General features: G+C 50.8%; 2 protein-coding genes across 3 annotated transcripts; both read right to left on the minus strand.

Moving 5' to 3' along the window:
• Positions 1–3,651: 3,651 nt before the first annotated feature.
• Positions 3,652–6,400, minus strand: LOC102449959 (olfactory receptor 2AP1-like). 2 transcript variants are annotated; one of them, XM_089774315.1, is made up of 2 exons: positions 6,381–6,400; positions 3,652–4,591 (listed from the first exon to the last, which is right to left on the minus strand). In XM_089774315.1, exons 1-2 carry the CDS (start codon positions 6,398–6,400, stop codon positions 3,652–3,654), a joined length of 960 nt encoding a protein of 319 aa, XP_089630441.1. The 2 variants fall into 2 exon arrangements, with proteins under 2 accessions (XP_089630441.1, XP_006132731.1); XM_006132669.2 differs by lacking the exon at positions 6,381–6,400 and having other exon boundaries at positions 3,652–4,611.
• Positions 6,401–11,897: 5,497 nt separating this feature from the next.
• LOC102449233 (olfactory receptor 6B1-like) lies at positions 11,898–12,863 on the minus strand. Its single transcript, XM_006132666.3, has one exon. It carries the CDS (start codon positions 12,861–12,863, stop codon positions 11,898–11,900), a length of 966 nt encoding a protein of 321 aa, XP_006132728.2.
• Between the last annotated feature and the right edge of the window lie 3,962 nt (positions 12,864–16,825).

The following is a 16,825-nucleotide window of genomic DNA, read 5'->3' on the forward strand; positions in this document are numbered from 1 at the left end:
CCTGGTTCATCTCAGTGTTAATGTCTCCTTTCGATCATGAATACAATATAGGGACAGGCAGTAACCCTTTGTGTGCACCTGCTAAGGGCGTGTCTATGCGCCAAGTGCATTTTGAAATAACTCCCGAAATAACTGTTTTGAAATAATATGTCCACACTACAGAGAAGCCTTGAAATTAGTCCACGGCAGGCTTTCTTAGTGTGGATGCGCTACCTCAATTTAGAGCCACAGGAAGCAGTGCGGAGTAATCACTTTGAATGGCTCTGGGGAGGGGCTATTTCGAAATAGCTGCTGTGGAGCATCTACACTATCGCTATTCCAAAATAGTAATTTCAAACCAGGTGTTATTCCTCGTGAAATGAGGGTTTATTATTCTGGAATAAGAAACCCATTATTTCAAAATAATTTCGAAGTAACGGGTTTGCTGTGTGGGTGCTCACCTTGTTATTTCGAAACAATGTGAACTATTTTGAAATCATGGTGCAGTGTAAATACGCCCTAACACACACGAAACGTAAGCATGAGGTACCAACCTGTCTTTCAAGGTTGAAGGTGGGTGAGTTGGCTTTCTGGGGCTTAAACCCTTGTGGCTCAGTATCAGAAACATGTCTCTCCATTTTATTTTATTATTGGAACACCCCTTGTTAGGTAAGGCTCTTGTATCATTTCCCATTCCCCAGGAACTTTCTTTCTTCACAGTTTGCATTCCTGTACACAGGGGCTTTCTGACTGGGCACGACCTTCAGACTAAAACATTTGTTAAGGATGGAAATTCTGTGCACTTAGCAATTTTTCAGGCTTGCATGATGTAATTTGAAGTCTATGCAATGGGGGAGCTTTGAAACAACTTGCTGCTCCCAACAGCCCCCCTGCCGATGTAAGTAGGGTCTGAATCAATGCTTCCATGACCACCAGCTGGAATGGGAAAGAAATCCTGGGTGTGGTTATGTAAATACAGCTTGGCCCCTTCTCTGCTGAGGTCTGCTAGAGAGTCACCTGTTACAAGGGGGTTTTGCCCCTAGCAGCCAATTTGGCTGTTGTTGGGTCGCAAATTGTGTTTGCGTTAAATGCAGGACTTGTGAGAGATGATCACCACAGCTTGTGGGAATGCAGGCAAGTCAGGCCATGTTTAACTCGGTTCAATAGGAGAGACACGGTCAGTGCAAAGAACCGTGGATGGCCAAGGGATCCCCTGCCAAAGTGCTGTGAAGTTAACTGGAGAGGGCAGAGTTCTGAGCCAGCTGGCCGCCTGCCCTCCAGATGTGGGCTATAAGACTGGTTCAGCCTGTTTCTCTCCCCTGCTCCTGTGATCGAACAAGAACCCCACTTCGTGAGGAGTCTCTCTCATTTTTTTATGGTTCCTCCAGGGGATGCGGGAATTTCCAGCGACAGTCTGGGCCAAGAGTCAGAAGCCGGCAGAAGATTCGATGAGCAGTGAGGGGGAGGTGCAATGAGCAGCTGCTCAAGAGGCGAATGGCCAGCAGGACGGGGAGGTGGAATGGGGGGCACTAGGACTCTTTGCTGCAGGGTGGCCAGGTGAGAAGCGGGGGAAGGGGTTTGACAGCAGGCCCAGCTCCTACACTGGGGGGCAGAGAGTGCATAGGGCTCTGCCCTCAGCCCCACACTCCCATTGGCTGGGAACCTGCTGCCATCTGCTTCTGGGGGAGCAGCATAGTCTGCGGTGTCAGGAGCCACCGGAAGTGGCCTTAGCGCCCCCCTCCCCACCACCCATTCTGTACCACTGACCGGGAGCTGCTTGAGGGAAGGCCCTGCTGCCATTGATCTGCCCCCACAAAGCCGGAGCCCCCCCTACAGCCCAGAGCTCTCCTTCTCAGCCTCACCCCAGATCCTGGCCTGTTGGGTGCCACCATGTACCTGTGCAGGGTGTTGGGTTCCACCTGGTGGGTGCACTTCCACAGACGTGCGAATGAGCCGGTTTCCCTGCACAGAGTTGGGGGTCTGCTCTTATTCCTGGATATTTTCAATGTATAATGGGTGAGATTCCAGAAGCCCATAGGGGTGTGTCCACACTGCCCACAGGGGGTGGGATGTAGCATACATAATAGACACACCTCAGTAAACGTTAACTACCCTAGCTCGGGCACTGCCAGCCATGGCGCCCTGGGGCAATAGCATGGGTAGTACAAGGCTGACTCCAGCCCTCAGCCGCCCTCAGCGAGATCCGGGCTGCAACTGGCCCTCGTGTTAGCTTGAGCTGAAGCAGAGCTGAAATGCCACCAGTAGCTCAGTGGCGAGGCTGGGACTAGCACGTTTTAACATACAGCTTTGCCCTCTTGAGATGTCCCTCATGATCAGGGATACAGAGCTAGCATTGGGTACCCAATGTGATGGTTGACATGGTCAGAACATGCAGAGACATTCTGGGCAGACTGTAAGGTGGATAGACCGCTGGTTAGATTGTCGGGCCCAATGGGTAGTGATCAATGGCTCGATGTCAGGTTGGCAGTCAGTGTCAAGTGGCATGCCCCAAGAATCGGTCCTAGGATCAGTTTTGTTGAATGCCTTTTTAATCACCTAGATGGTAGGATGGATTGCAGCCTAGCCAAGTTTGCGGATGACTCAAAGTTAAGGGGAGAAGTAGATATATTAGGGTATGTCTACACTACCACCTAGTTCGAACTAGGGTGGTAATGTAGGCAACCGGAGTTGCAAATGAAGCCCGGGATTTGAATTTCCCGGGCTTCAATAGCATATTGCTGGGCGCCGCCATTTTTAAATGTCCGCTAGTGCGGACTCCGTGCCGCGCGGCTACACGCAGCATGGACTAGATAGTGCGGACTAGGATTCCTTTTCCGAACTATCGTTACACCTCGTAGACATACCCTTAGAGAGCAGGGATAGGGTCCAGAATGATCTAGACAAATTGGAGTATTGCATCCAGTTCTGGGCCCCCCCACTACAGAAAAGATGTGGGTGCATTGGAGAGGGTTCAGCAGAGGGCAACCAAAATGATGAGCGGGCTGGAGCTAACTTACGAGGAGACTTACATGACCTATGAGGAGACGCTGAGGGATTTGGGTTTACGTAATCTGCAGAAGAGAAGAATGAGGGGGGATTTGAGAGCAGCCTGCAACTCCCTGAAGGGGGGTTCTAGAGAGGCTGGAGAGAAGCTGTTCTCAGTGGGGGCAGAACGAGGAGCAATGGTCTCAAGTTGCAGTGGGGGAGGTCTAGGTTGGATATTAGGGCAAACTATTTCCCTGGAAGGGTGGGAAAGCGCTGGGCTGGGTTCCCTAGGGAGGGGGTGGAATCTCCATCCCTAGAGGTGTCAGTCCCAGCTTGACCAAGCCCTGGCTGGGATGATTGAGTTGAGGTTGCTTCTGCTTTGGACTCAACTCCTAAGGTCTCTTCCAGCCTTGGGATTCTATGACTATGACCAAAGGCTTTGCTTTAGTCTGTGGAATTCACCGTGATAGTATCTACCCAGCCTCAACATGGCCAATGGAGCTCGATTTTATTCCAGACACGGATATCCTGGTTCTGATTGTGACAGGAACACCTTAGCCCATCCTCAGAGATAAGAAGCTCACATTACCCAGTGTCCCACATGAAATAAGGGTCTACACAACACTCGAGCATTACACACTCAGTCAGCTGCCATCATTTTTATTTCATCTTCCAAAAGTGACAGTGTCATTTCTGAATTCTAGTCAAATCCATGTATTTATGGACAAGTTTCCTCAGAGCCCCTTTCACCTCTGTGTTTCTCAGGCTGTAGATGAAGGGGTTGACCATCGGTGTCAGAATTGTGTAACAGACAGAGAACACTTTGTTGAGGTCCCGGAGGGTGTTGGATTTTGGCAGCAGATACACAACGATCAGGGTGCCATAGAAGATGGTCACCACGATAAGGTGGGAGGAGCAGGTGGAGAAGGCCTTTTGCCGTCCAGTGGTGGATGGGATACGTAGGATGGTGGTGATGATGCACACGTAGGACATCAGCGTTAACGCAAATGGGGGTAGGGTCAATATAGCAGCCACAACGGTAATGACGAGATCCATACGGTAAACGTCATTGCAGTAGTGATTTATCATCTGTGTAGATTCACAGAAGAAATGATCAATTTCATTGGGGCCACAGAACGTTAATTGCGACATAAGAGACATGGTTACGACTGTAGCTAGAAGCCCGTTTATCCAAGACACAGATGCCAGCTGGACGCAGAAATTGCCACGCATGAGTGTTGCATAATGCAGGGGCTTGCATATGGCTAGATAGCGGTCGTAGGACATCACGGCGAGGAGGTAGCACTCGGTGGAGGCAAGGAAGCCAACAAAGCAAAATTGGGTGATGCAGCCGCCCACAGAGATGGTCCTGTCCCCCGTCAGGAGCCCGGCCAGCATCCGGGGCAGGATGGCGGAGCTGTAGCAGGTCTCCAAGCAGGACAGGTTCCCCAGGAAGAAGTACATCGGGGTGTGGAGGTGCTGGTCAGCCACCACCAGGGCCACCATGAGGAGGTTCCCGGCCACGGTCACAAGGTAGATCACTAGGAACAGCAGGAAGAGAAGGAGCTGGATTTTGGGGAGCTTCCCAAATCCCTGGAGGATGAACTGGCTGAGGGAGGTTTGGTTTCTCGGCACCACGTCTGCCATGGGGAACACGAACCGATCTCTGCAACAGAACGGGAGTGGCCCGGGTTACACTCAATAGGTAGGGAGGTGGGTTCCTGGGTGGACTAGGAGATACAGCACTTGCCTGAGGAGGATAGGGTTGTGGTTTGGAGTCTCCATCCCCCACATGCACTTGAGCACATACCCTGCCTGGAGTGGCTTAGGGGCGAGGGCATTTGCCTGGGGAGTGTAGGTTGAGGTGTTTGAGTCCTAGGAGCAGCCACACAGCCAGCACTGGTTGTCTCATAACTGGAGGTGGCTCCTGCATAGGAAAGGCAGGCTAAGGGACACCCTGAAAATAGGGAGGTGGGGTAGGTCCTGGAGTGGCTGAGGGGATAGGGGAGCAATAGGCCAGCCATCCTCTCTAGGTCCCCATTCGTGTTAATATTGCCATGTAACTGACAGGGGAAACTGAGGCAGGGTGTGTCTCACTATTGCCCACTGTCATTGGCAGAACCTGGAAGAGAATTATAGATGCTAGAGGCAGATGCTGGAAGGCTGGGCAGAGCTCACAGACGGTGTTGGAGCCACACCATGGGAGGTGACAACTTTGGAGAGCGAGTGAGACAACCTAACGCCTGGCCAGCAGGTAGACCAAAGGAGCCATTCTCCCTGGGCCTGATCAGTCAAAAGAGCCTGGGATTTCTGGTCACCGTTATGGTGCCAGCCACACCAGGGGCCTTTTCAGTCATTGGTGGAGCCCAAAGTCATGTGTTCCAGGCTGCAGAGGGGTGTGACGTGGTCTGAGCAATGCTGAAGACTGACTACCCAGCCCTGGACTGGCTGCCCCGCCCCTTCTGTCCAAAACCCCGCCCCTTGTGGCCATGATCCCACCCCTTCCAGTTGCATGGAGTCACTCCCCCACTTTGTCCAGCAAACCTGCCCCATGGCCGCGGGTTCTGGGTTCCCTGATTTCAGCAAGTCTCGGGGTGGCTGGGAAAACACCCTACCATTTTTTTGTCTGAGAAACGGCTTTCAGGGATTTCACTCATCCCTAGCAGAAAGCAAAGCTCCATGAATGGGGCATTGCCGGTCCAAACACTCCCCTCCTGAGCCTTTTTTATGTCCTGGCTTGGTTTCGTGTGCCCTGTTCCACCACCTCCTGGTTCTGCTTTGGGATCACTGCTTAAGAATTTCCAGCTTTCTCTGCCAAAGGATGCTGTTAATCCAACCTGCCTAGCGACATTCTGAAAACCAAATGATCAAAAATCTCTGTTGACATCTAGGCTAGTAAACCGGAACATTCACGAGAGATATAAAGTAACATGAATCTGAAAATCTGCCCTCCCATTCCGTCTGAGGTATTTCATTATCACTTCACGAGCCCTGTTTTATTTTGCATTTCCCACGCTGAACTTCATAATTTTGAACAATTTATGGAGAGGTAAAAGGAAAATCTCATATTTATGATACAGAAATTTAAAAAAAATCTCGGGATTTCTTTTTAAAGTTACTTTATGGCCAAATAATTGTGACATTTCCCCCAATGTTCCTCTTCTTTTTAATTTTATGCCATGCAGTGGTAAACAGGGACAAGAATCTAGGGAGCTTGAAAAAAAATGTTAACTGATAAATGGAAATAACTTTTAAATGGATATGTTTTTCATAAAACTGATTTTCAATCAGTTCTAAAGGACAAGTAAGCAAGGAGAGAAAACATTCTAAAACAGTGTTTCTCAACATTTTTTTATAAACTACCCCTTTTTAAAAAAAAAATCTAAGTACCCCCAGTACCTACAGTTTTCAGACACTCGACGTTTTTTTCTACCATTGCAACACATTTGTTTAAACAAATTAATTGTAGCCGGGAGGGCGATGACATTTTTGGGTGTAAAAAGTACAAAAATAACAAAAGGCTGTAAAACGTAAAGCAAAAATTCAGTTTTTTCCGAATGTCAATTGTGTTAACGCACCACCCCAGACTTCTCTCGAGTACCCCTAAGGATATTCATACTGCTGGTTGAGAAACACTGGTCTAAAACATCGGCAAAGGATAAATTGGAATTGGCTGACATTTATTTCCACCCTTCACTTCTAGATGTGCTTTTTTAATCATAAGGGGAAAGGTAGGGTGCATATTAGATGATTTGATCTCAGTTGGAGGATTGTGTCCAGTTCTGGGTGCTGCATTTCAAGAAAGATGTGGAGAAATTGGAGAGGGTCCAGAGAAGAGCAACAAAAATGATGAAAGGTCTAGAGAACATGACCTATGAGGGAGGACTGAACGAAGTGGGCTTGTTGAGTTTGGAAAGGAGAAGACTGAGCGGGGACATGATGGCGGTTTTCAAGTATCTAAAAGGGTGTTACAAGGAAGAGGGAGAAAAATTGTTCCCCTTGACCTCTGAGGACAGCACAAGCAGCAATGGGAGGCAAGGGACATTAGGAAAAACTTCCCACCTGTCCGGGTGGTGAAACACTTGAATAAGTTGCCTAGGGAGGCTGTGGAATCTCCATCTCTGGAGATATTGAAAGGCAGGTTGGAGAGACACCAGTCAGGGATGGTCTAGAGGGTGCTTGGTCCTGCCGTGAGTTACTGGACTTCCAGTTCTAGTGCTCTGAGATTCTCTGATTCTTAGATTAGAAGATAAAACATTTGGGATGTGTGTGAGAATGTGGAACTGGCTGTGTGAGAATGTGTGTACCGGTAGTTCGGAATAGGCACCCTAGTCCGAACTACCTAGTTCGAGCCCCGTGTAGCCGCGCTACACGGGGTTCGAAGCAGCGGGGATTTAAAAATGGCGGCTCCCCGCTTATGCTAATGAAGCCCGGGAAATTCAAATCCCGGGCTTCATTAGCAAGTGCGGTATGCATACATTACCCCGCTAGTTCGAACTAGCGGGGTAGTGTAGACATACCCGCAGAGACTAAGTTGTCAGGCTAAATAAGCGAGGAAGCAAGTGGAAACCCAAGACTGGAAGGCAGGGGGAGTGTGGAAGCAGATGCAAAGTTTGCCCAATGTGATCGTGGCCAAAAGTAACCCTACTCCTAACCAGTGTTCCCTGTCAGCTGTGAGCTCGGGCAGCCACACAGGAGAGAGTCAAACGCTGCCCAGATGATTAGCAGAGCTCCCACCGCTAGGTTTTGTTTCTACCAGTGGTGCACATTTGCACATGCCTTGGTGCACATAAAATTATTCCACACAGGAGGTGGAAAAAATCCACACAGGGATGCAAAAGAAGAGAGGGACCATTGCGCCTTACACCTCCTGCCAGTTACAGAAGTCTTCACCCTCAGATCCAAGCCCCCCCCAGAATGGATATTAAGGGTATTAATATTGGATATTAATAATGGATATTAGTGCTAGCAGCACTAATGCCGCTTGCTGTGAAAACAGAGGAGAAGGAGGGAAATTTGAGGCCGTGCAGCGCTAGGGGCAAGGAGAAGAAGGGGGATCGAGCAGTGGTGAGGAGAAGAGGAAAACTCTATGAAGCTATAGACACAGGCCCAGCTGGTGTGCAAGGGTTTGGAACATACGTGCTTGATAAACCCATCCAAGTTCCTGCCGATTGGACTTTGGACCGTTGTTTCCCAACCAACAGTGTCTGGGAAAAAAGCGAGAGGAGGGAGCCGGATTCCCACGCCCAGGTGACAGCCGCAAGCCAAGGGGTAACACTCACCTTCGCCCACAGCTTCTTCAGCCTTCTGGTCTAGCGGGAACCTCTTGGGCTTTGCCAAGCAGGATTCAGGCTCTTTTCTCTCATTGATCCCCAGAAGCCTCCTTGGACACGGGCCTGGGTCCCCCCAATGAGGAGGTGGTCAAGACCTCACATCCTCATAGAATCAAAGACATTTCAGGCCGGTTTCTCAAGTGGATGCTGAAGCTACAGCCCCCGCGGCTGAGACAGGAGGGAGAAACCTGGACCAGCCCTGATACATAGAATCCCAGGGCTGGAAGAGACCTCAGGAGGTCATCAAGTCCAGCCCTCTGATCGTTAACCACGCTGCTCTCTAAACCGGTTCCTTCTCCCCGCAGCGTCCGTTACACTTTTGTATCCTTTGCAGGAGGTGGCGGGTCTCCCCTGATGCTAGCTCCTAGGGGGATTTCTGTTGTCTGACACTGGCGAGTTGCTACTGTCTTTGCCACACTCACGGCAGAAACACCCATCCTGATGCAATCCGCCCAAGGGATTGCAAAGTCCGGCTGGATGCAGCCAGGGCCTCATCCTGCTATCGCAAAGCAGATAAATTACCCCTTCTTAGGGGAGCCATCCTGGCTCCTGCAGTGAGTGAACAGCCCACCCTTAGCACAGTGCGCCTGGTTCAGGTCTGATGGGCTGGGCTCTCAAAGTGAAGAGCTGCGCCCGAATTGGCCAATTAGACACTGCAATCAAGATTTTCAAAGCAGCCTCCAAGCATTGGGCACGTCACACCTGGGAAGCACGGAATCGTAGAATTGTAGAACACTAGAACTGGAAGGGCCCTCGAGAGGTCATCAAGTCCCATCCCCTGCCCTCCTGGCAGGACCATGCCCCGTCTAGACTATCCCTGGTAGATGTCATGGAATCATAGCATGCTAGAACTGGAAGGAGCCTTGAGAGATTAATACCAATGTGGACACCAGAACAAATGGATATAAACTGGCTAGTAGGAAGTTTAGACTTGAGATTAGACGGAGGTTTCTAACCATCAGAGGAGTGAGGTTCTGGAACGGCCTTCCAAGGGAAGTAGTGGGGGCAAAAGATCTATCTGGCTTCAAGATTAAATAGATGGGTTTATGAAGGGGATGGTTTGATGAGATAACATGATCTTGGTAACTAATTGACCATTCATTATCAGTGGGAAATAGGTCAATGGAGGGATGATAGGAGTTGCTATCGAGAACTTTCTGGGTGTCTGGCTTGTGAGTCTTGCCCACATGCTCAGGGTTCAGCTGATCGCCATATTTGGGGTCATGAAGGAATTTTCCTCCAGGGTTGATTGGCAGAGGCCCTCAGGATCTCAGAGTCTCAGACACAGGCTGGCCGGGATGCACTTGAAGCTCTGCCGCTGAAGTGGAGACCACATGGGGCAGGCAAGGGGTGTGTGTGTGTGTGTGTTGTGTGTGTGTGTGTGTGTGTGTGTGTGTGTGTGTGTGTGTGTGTGTGTTTCAGTCCAGGCAGCTACAACTGCCCAATCCCTCTACCAGTGTCACAAGGAAGAGGGAGAAAAATTGTTCGTGTGGAGTTTTCTCCCTTTCCCCTTCATCCTTCAGGGCATGCTGAGACCTGCTGCTGCCAGGAATCCTCTGGTGATTTTCTCCCTCTCCTGGCCTGACCAAGCCCTGGCTGGTATGAGGTAGTTGGGATTGGTCCTGCTTTGGTCCGGGGGTTGGGCTCAATGGCCTCCTGAGGCCACTTCCAATTCTGGGATTCTTCTATTTGCAAGTTGGACTCCGTCCGGTCTAGCGGCCCCTATCGGTGGCCAGCAACTCTGCAGACAACTTCTGTGGAGGAAAATGAAATTCTGCCCACACACCAGAGGTGTCAAATTCCCCAAGAACAGGGCTGCTCAATCATTTCGGCTCATGGCCCATCCAGCTCAATGCAGACCTTTCCACGGACCACCAGCCAACCACCAACGATGACAAAATGGGTGCAAGAGGGGTTAGGGTCTGTCCAGGAGGTTGGGTGCAGGAATGGGGTGGTGAGCTGGAGCAGGAGGGAGGGTGTAGGAGCAGGGTGATGGCTCAGAGAAGAAGGGAGGATGCGGGAGGAGGAGGGAGGGTGCGGGAGCGGAGCGGTGGATTAGACCAGGAGAGAGGGTGTGGGAGCGGGGCGGTGGGTCGGAGCACAAGGGAGGGTACGGGGATGGGATGGTGAGCTGGAGCAGGAGGAAGGGTGTGGGAGCAAAAGGGAGGGTGCAGGAGCGGGGTGCGGGTCATGGTGGGAGGGAAGGTTCTGGAGTGGGCAGGTGTACCACGTCTCAGCAGGAAGGGTGTGTGTGAGGGTAACGGTGGTGTAGGGTCTGGGCATGAGGAGGTTGGGGAGCATTTACCTGGCTCTGGGCCTCCTGACATTCCCAGGTACCACCCACCAACTGCTCCCATTGGCCATGATTCCGGCCAATAGGAGCGGTTTGGAAAGCCTCCAGATGAGTGGTTTCCTGTTCTGCCCCTCCCCCAGCCAGGGCGAAGGGAGCAGTAGTGGATGAAGTGGCTGGATGCAGCCCACAAGGCCCACCTCTTCCCCCAGCGAGGGGGGCAGGGGTTGACATGGGGCTGGAGCACCTGCTGTAGTGGGGGAGGGTCAAGCCCTGAGCCCGTGGCCCATCTGTAAGACAACCGTAGATCACTACTGCTCCACAGACCACACCGTGAGAACCACCAGCCTAGAAATCACCGGAACTTTGCAGTTACCTCTCACCATCATCCTTCTCCTCAATTGGCCAACGCAGACATGAATTCCGACCGGATCCTCCCAGGCATCTTCAGCCCCAGAAAATGGCATTTGTGCACACACACACACACACACACACACACACACATGACCCTCTATGACATCATCTCTTTTGCTTTATTTTTATTAGATGTTCTGCATTTCATTACAAGCTTCCACTTTCTAACACAGAGAAGCAATTTACTGGGACCAACGCATCCCCCACTGCCTTGCAAAGAGGAGAGAAGCAAGCTAAAACAGGGGCTAAACACAGGGGTCTGCTTAAATGTGTAGTGGATTTTGTACTTTGGGCACTATGTCAGTGCTCTGTGTGGTGGGTCGGAGCTGGAGGGAGGGTGCGGGAGCGGGTTGGTGGATTGGAGTGGATAGGAGGGTGCAGGAGCGGAACGCCCTCCTCATCCAGGGTCAGGGTTTATGTACCCAGAAAGAGAAAAGAACCAGTACTGCTCAGGAGAGATCAAATCCCACCCAGCTGATTAGCAGAGCACCTACAGCTAGGTCATTTTTTTGGTTTCTACGTGTGGTGCACATTCACACATGCCTCGGTGCACATACAATTATTCCACACAAGGACAGACAACATTACCGGGCACATTAGCTCACAGAAATCTCTACAACCACTGTGCTGGCCTGCTCACTGTGCTATATGGAGACAAGACAAGACGTCAACAAATCCACACAGAGTATCCCCATTTCTCATTTAAGATGAGACTCCAGGGACATTTTCAAATTAATTTTGGACTTTTTTGCCCAAATCACCCAGGTCACTCTGAAAAACTCAGATTTCAAAGGTATTTAGGTGCCCAATGGGAGTTTCAAGAGTGTCTTCCTGCCCAATACCCATCTTTTACTTGGGACCTAAACAGCTTTCAAAACCTGGCCCTTAACTGTTGTCTAGGACTTGTTTGATTTTTGTAGGCAAGTCACGTATTTAGCGATGGCTTTGCTCAAGGCTTCCTTGAACTCTCTGTTTCTCAGGCTATAGATGAGTGGGTTGGCCAGGGGGGTCAGGACCGTGTAGCAAAGGGAAAGCACTTTTTTCAGGATTCTTGGCGTCTCGAGTTTCAGGAGCGTGTATGCAACCAGGATGGTCCCGTAGAAAATAGTCACCACAATGAGGTGGGAGGAGCAGGTGGAGAAGGCCTTTTGCCGCCCGGTGGCGGACTGGATCCGCAGGATGGTGGCGATGATACACACGTAGGACGACACGGTCAGGAGAAACGGAGGCAGGGTGAATACACAGGCCATGATAAAATCCAGCAACACCATCAGACGCTTGTCCCCGCAGCCGAGCTGTATCAGCGGGACGGGATCGCAGTAAAAATGGTCGATTTCATTCGGACCGCAGAATATCAACTGTGACATGAATAACACAAAGACGGCAGTCGCCAAAAACCCACTTAGCCAGGACCCGGCAGCCAACTGGACGCAACACCTGTTATTCATCAGAACTAAATAGTGCAAGGGCTTGCAAATGGCTAAATACCGATCGTAAGACATGGCCGCCAGGAGGTAGCATTCGGTAGAGGCCAGTGCACCAAAGAAATACATCTGTGTGAAGCAGCCATTAAATAAAATTGTCCTGTTCCCGGTCCGGAGACTGGCCAGCAGCCGGGGCAGGATGGCGGAGCTGTAGCAGGTCTCCAAGGAGGACAGGTTCCCCAGGAAGAAGTACATGGGGGTGTGGAGGCGCGGATCGGCCACCACCAGTGCCACGATGAGGGTGTTCCCAGCCACGGTGGCGACGTAGATCACTAGAAACAGCAGAAAGAGAAAAATGTTCTGGTCAAGGAGACCCCCGAATCCCAGGAGAATGAATTTTGTCATGTCTGTTTGATTGCCCCGCTCTGGGTCCGCCATGGGTTGAGACTAGGAAGACAAAACAGAAGGTGCATCAAACCAGAAGACCACAGAGTTCACAGATAGTCAAGTGTTGTCCGTAAATGCACCAAAATCTCCTTTTTCCTCATAAGAACATCAGAATAGTCAGACTGGGTCAGACCAAAGGTCCATCCAGACCAGTGTCCAGTCTGCCGACAGTGGCCAATGCCAGATGCCCCAGAGGGAGGGAACAGAACAGTGATCCCATCCAATGATCCCTCCCCTATCACCCATTTCCAGGCAAACAGAAGCTAGGGACACTCTTCCAATGGTTAATGGCCATGGACCTCACCTTCATGAATCTATCTACCTCTTTGTTGAAGCCTGTTCAAGTCCTAGCCTTCACCATATCCTCTGGCAAGGAGTTCCACAAGTTGATGGTGCACTGAGTGAAGAAAAACTGCCTTTGGTTTGTTTTAAATCTGCTGCCTCGCCTACTGACCAGCCCTAGTTTTGGATCTAAAGAGAGACCCGAGGGGCAAATGTCTCAGGCCCAGTCTCCCCAGTCTTTATCGTGAGGGCTGGGGAAAGAGGCTGGGTTTGCAGTCACCGTGGCTGGAGCAAACAGGACTCTTCTGGCTTGGGGCGAGGTGGGGAGGGGGCAAAGGATCCCTGGGGTCCAGTATGCTGCCCCCCTACCATGGTCCTGGGACCGAAGGAGCTGTCTGCCCCGGTCACGGTCAGATCGTCTCCAGGGCCGGAGGGGCATTTTCTCCCAGCTTCAATCCTGCAGCCAGAGGATCCCTGGCCCCTGAGCTGACCCCCCCGGCCAGGAGGAGTTCTCACCCCCCCCCCCCCCGCCTCCCAGGGGCCTGGCTTGAGATGGGACCCAACGGAGCACACGATAGCTGTAGCCCAGTATATTCATCCCTGCAAAGGCCACTGGGATGCAAATTGGAAACACAAATAATCCCAGTTCTACACACAAAATTAGAAGCACAACCCCCCAACCCTGTCCTCACCTCCCTCTGCCCCTGCTCTGTCCCCTCCCTGCCTCTTCCCCAAGGGGGCCTGGGGCAATAGTGAGGCCAGGACCAGCAAGAGGAGGTGATGAGGGGCGTGCAGGAACGGTCCCCATTCGCTTTACTCCTCTGGCCTTGTCGTTCCCTTTCCTGTCCTCCTCCCGTCCCGGAGAGGGGTTTCAGCAGAGCAGAGCAAGCAGGTTTGTCTTGCCTTGCTTTCCCCACCATGGAGGGCTGGACTTCTTCTGGAGGCTCTATCTCCCAGCACTGGCTGTTGGCCAACCCCTTCCACGCATGGTGTTCGGGGACATGTGATTCCTTGTGCCCCTCCACACATCACCCCTGCTTGCTAGCCCTCACAAACCACACCATGGAGTCATTGTGGAGAGGTCTCTGACACCATCCACTCAGTGCGTAGGAGAGTCAAAAATATATATATTCAAAGAAAGCTAGGAACCTTTAGGAAAGGCCAGACCGGGGTACGTCTAGACTGCGGCACTATTTTGGGATACCGGAAATAGCTATTCCACCTCTTTTGAATCTGTTATTTCAGAATAGATTTGGAATTAACGGGCTTGCTGTTCCAATGTCCCTGTAGCCCTTGCTCCTCGAGTTTATTTCGAATAGCAGTTTATTTCGAAAGTAGACCAAAATAAGATATGCAAATTGCGTGTCTTCCTTCGGCCTGTGGGTGCAGTGTAGGCGTACTGTACCCATCATAAAACAGAACCCGTCACACACCCCAAATACTGTGCGTGTCCCCATTTCTCAAAGGATGTATATGAAGGAGAGAAGTTACGGCAAAAGCAAACGAAAGTGATTAGGGGTACATCTACACTGCAAAGGTATTTCGGGATACCAGAGGTATCCCAAAATAGCTACCCCACGTCCAAGGAATGCGCCCGTTATTTTGAAATATTTTTCAAAATAACATACATGCTATTTCGCTATCCCTGCAAGCCTCATTGGAGATGTGCCGAATTTTGAAATAACCTATTTCAAAATAAAATCAAAATAAGATATGCAAATTCCATACTGCAAATTGCGTATCTTATTTCGAGTAGAGTGCAATGTAGACACACCCTAGGAGAAGAGAACCCCTTTTAAAGGAGGAGAGATTGAAAAGCCTTGGGCTGTTCAGCTGAAGGAGGAGATGACTAAAAGAGGATATGGAAGTGGTCAATACAGTCATGGCTTGGGTGATGAAAATCAGTGTGGAAGTGTTGTCTACCCCTTCACATAACACAATCCGTAGGGGCCACCCAATGAAATGAATAGGCAGCAGGTTTCAAACCTACGTAAGGAAGTACATCTTCTCCTGATGCAGAGCCATCCTATGCATGTTGGTGCCAGGGTGGGTGTGAAGGTCAGAATTAATAAAAAAACATTGATATGTTCCGGGAGGATAGGTCCATCAATGGGACGTCCGGGAACACAACATACACAACGCCATGCTTTGGATGTCCCTAAATCTATAACAGAGAAGCTGGGAGTGGACAAAAGACAGATCATTTAAAACTCCCCTGGTTGGCTAGTTCCATCTACTGCATCTGACATTGGCCATCTTCAGAGAAGACTTCTGGCCTGGATGGACCTTCAGTCTCCTCCAAACCACCTCATTCCAGGTCAGATGGACCTTCGATCTCCCTCAAATCACCCCATGCCAGGTCAGATGGACCTTTGATCTCCCCCAAACCACCTCATGCCAGGTCAGACGGACCTTCAGTCTCCCTCAAACCACCCCATGCCAGGTCAGATGGACCTCTGGTCTCCCCCAAACCACCTCATGCCAGGTCAGATCAACAGGAATGAAAATGACAGTTTGTTCTTCGGGTACTCAGACATTGACGCAACATATCAGCAAAACCGTTCCTGTGCTCTCACCTACCTAGTGTCTTGTTGGGGCCGAAAAACCCCCGATACAGAAATGCAACTGTGATGAGGGGTGGTCACAGCAGATCCCTGGGGGGAACTCCCGGGGTGCTCACACGGCCACTGCCACTCGCCTTCCTGCTCTCTGGGGCTCCTCCCCACCCAGTCCTGCTGGGCCAACTCCGCTCGTCTTCCCCGGCCGAGGCCCCAAGCTGAGATCCCTGCCCCTCCCCAAAACAGCACAGACACCAAACCACTTCAGGTCCGAGGTGAGGGCAGTTTAGGGCCCATCTCTCTGGGATACCGCTCCCCACATGGGATCAAACCCAAATGAATTACTTGAGTGAGCCCCCTTTGCCAATGGCCGGGGGAATGTGCCCACTGGTTGCCCCTCCAGGCAACAATTATTGACACTGGGCTTGATAGCAAATCAAAGTGATTTTATGAAGCACAGGCAGTCGGATTCGAGTGGGAACAAGCGAGAACAGGCCGAGCCAAGCAGGTTACAAACTCAAAAGTAACCAAAAACACTTCGCTAATTTTGACACTAAAATCCTCAGCACAAATTTCTTATCAACTCGACCTCAGACTGTGTCTGTTCCAGCTGCACCCTCAAAAACAGCGTCATCCCCTCCCCTGGAGTCTCTGGTTCACCTTCCTCGGGTGTGTCCAGCCAGCCAAAGACAAAAGACTCCAAATTTCCTATTGTTTTTACAGATTCCCTTATTGGATGGGGAGTCACCGGTCCCGTCCCTACCGACCACGGCTAAGCCATAAGGACCAAAGGCTGTTTGCATAGGACCGCCCAGACACTGTGGCCCCACTTGATGGCTTTCCATTTATACATTTAAAAACCATAAAGTATCCCCCACTCCATGGGTCTGATTTCACACCCAAGAGGGATCCACACACCAAAATAAGAGAAACAGACCCAGCCAATCATGACATGAAGATGGACGGTCACATGCAATAATTTTCTCCAAGCACCTTTCAGTGAGGTGCGTTTATGTCCACACGTCCATTTTATAAAGCATGGGGAACGAAGGGCCCATCACAGCAACATTGTGCTGTTGACAAATTTGAGTATGGAGGGAAACAAAGGCTACA

Source organism: Pelodiscus sinensis, chromosome 30, assembly GCF_052426305.1.
Source record: "Pelodiscus sinensis isolate ZL-2025 chromosome 30, ASM5242630v1, whole genome shotgun sequence".
Lineage (NCBI taxonomy): Eukaryota > Metazoa > Chordata > Testudines > Trionychidae > Pelodiscus > Pelodiscus sinensis.

Coding starts and splice junctions, on each gene's coding strand:
- LOC102449959 (XM_089774315.1), bottom strand. CDS start 6,400: ATGGTAGAAAAAAACGTCGA. Junction 4,592..6,380: donor ATGGTAGAAAAAAACGTCGA/GTGTCTGAAAAC, acceptor CGTGGTGCCGAG/AAACCAAACCTCCCTCAGCC.
- LOC102449233 (XM_006132666.3), bottom strand. CDS start 12,863: ATGGCGGACCCAGAGCGGGGCAATCAAACAGACATGACAAAATTCATT.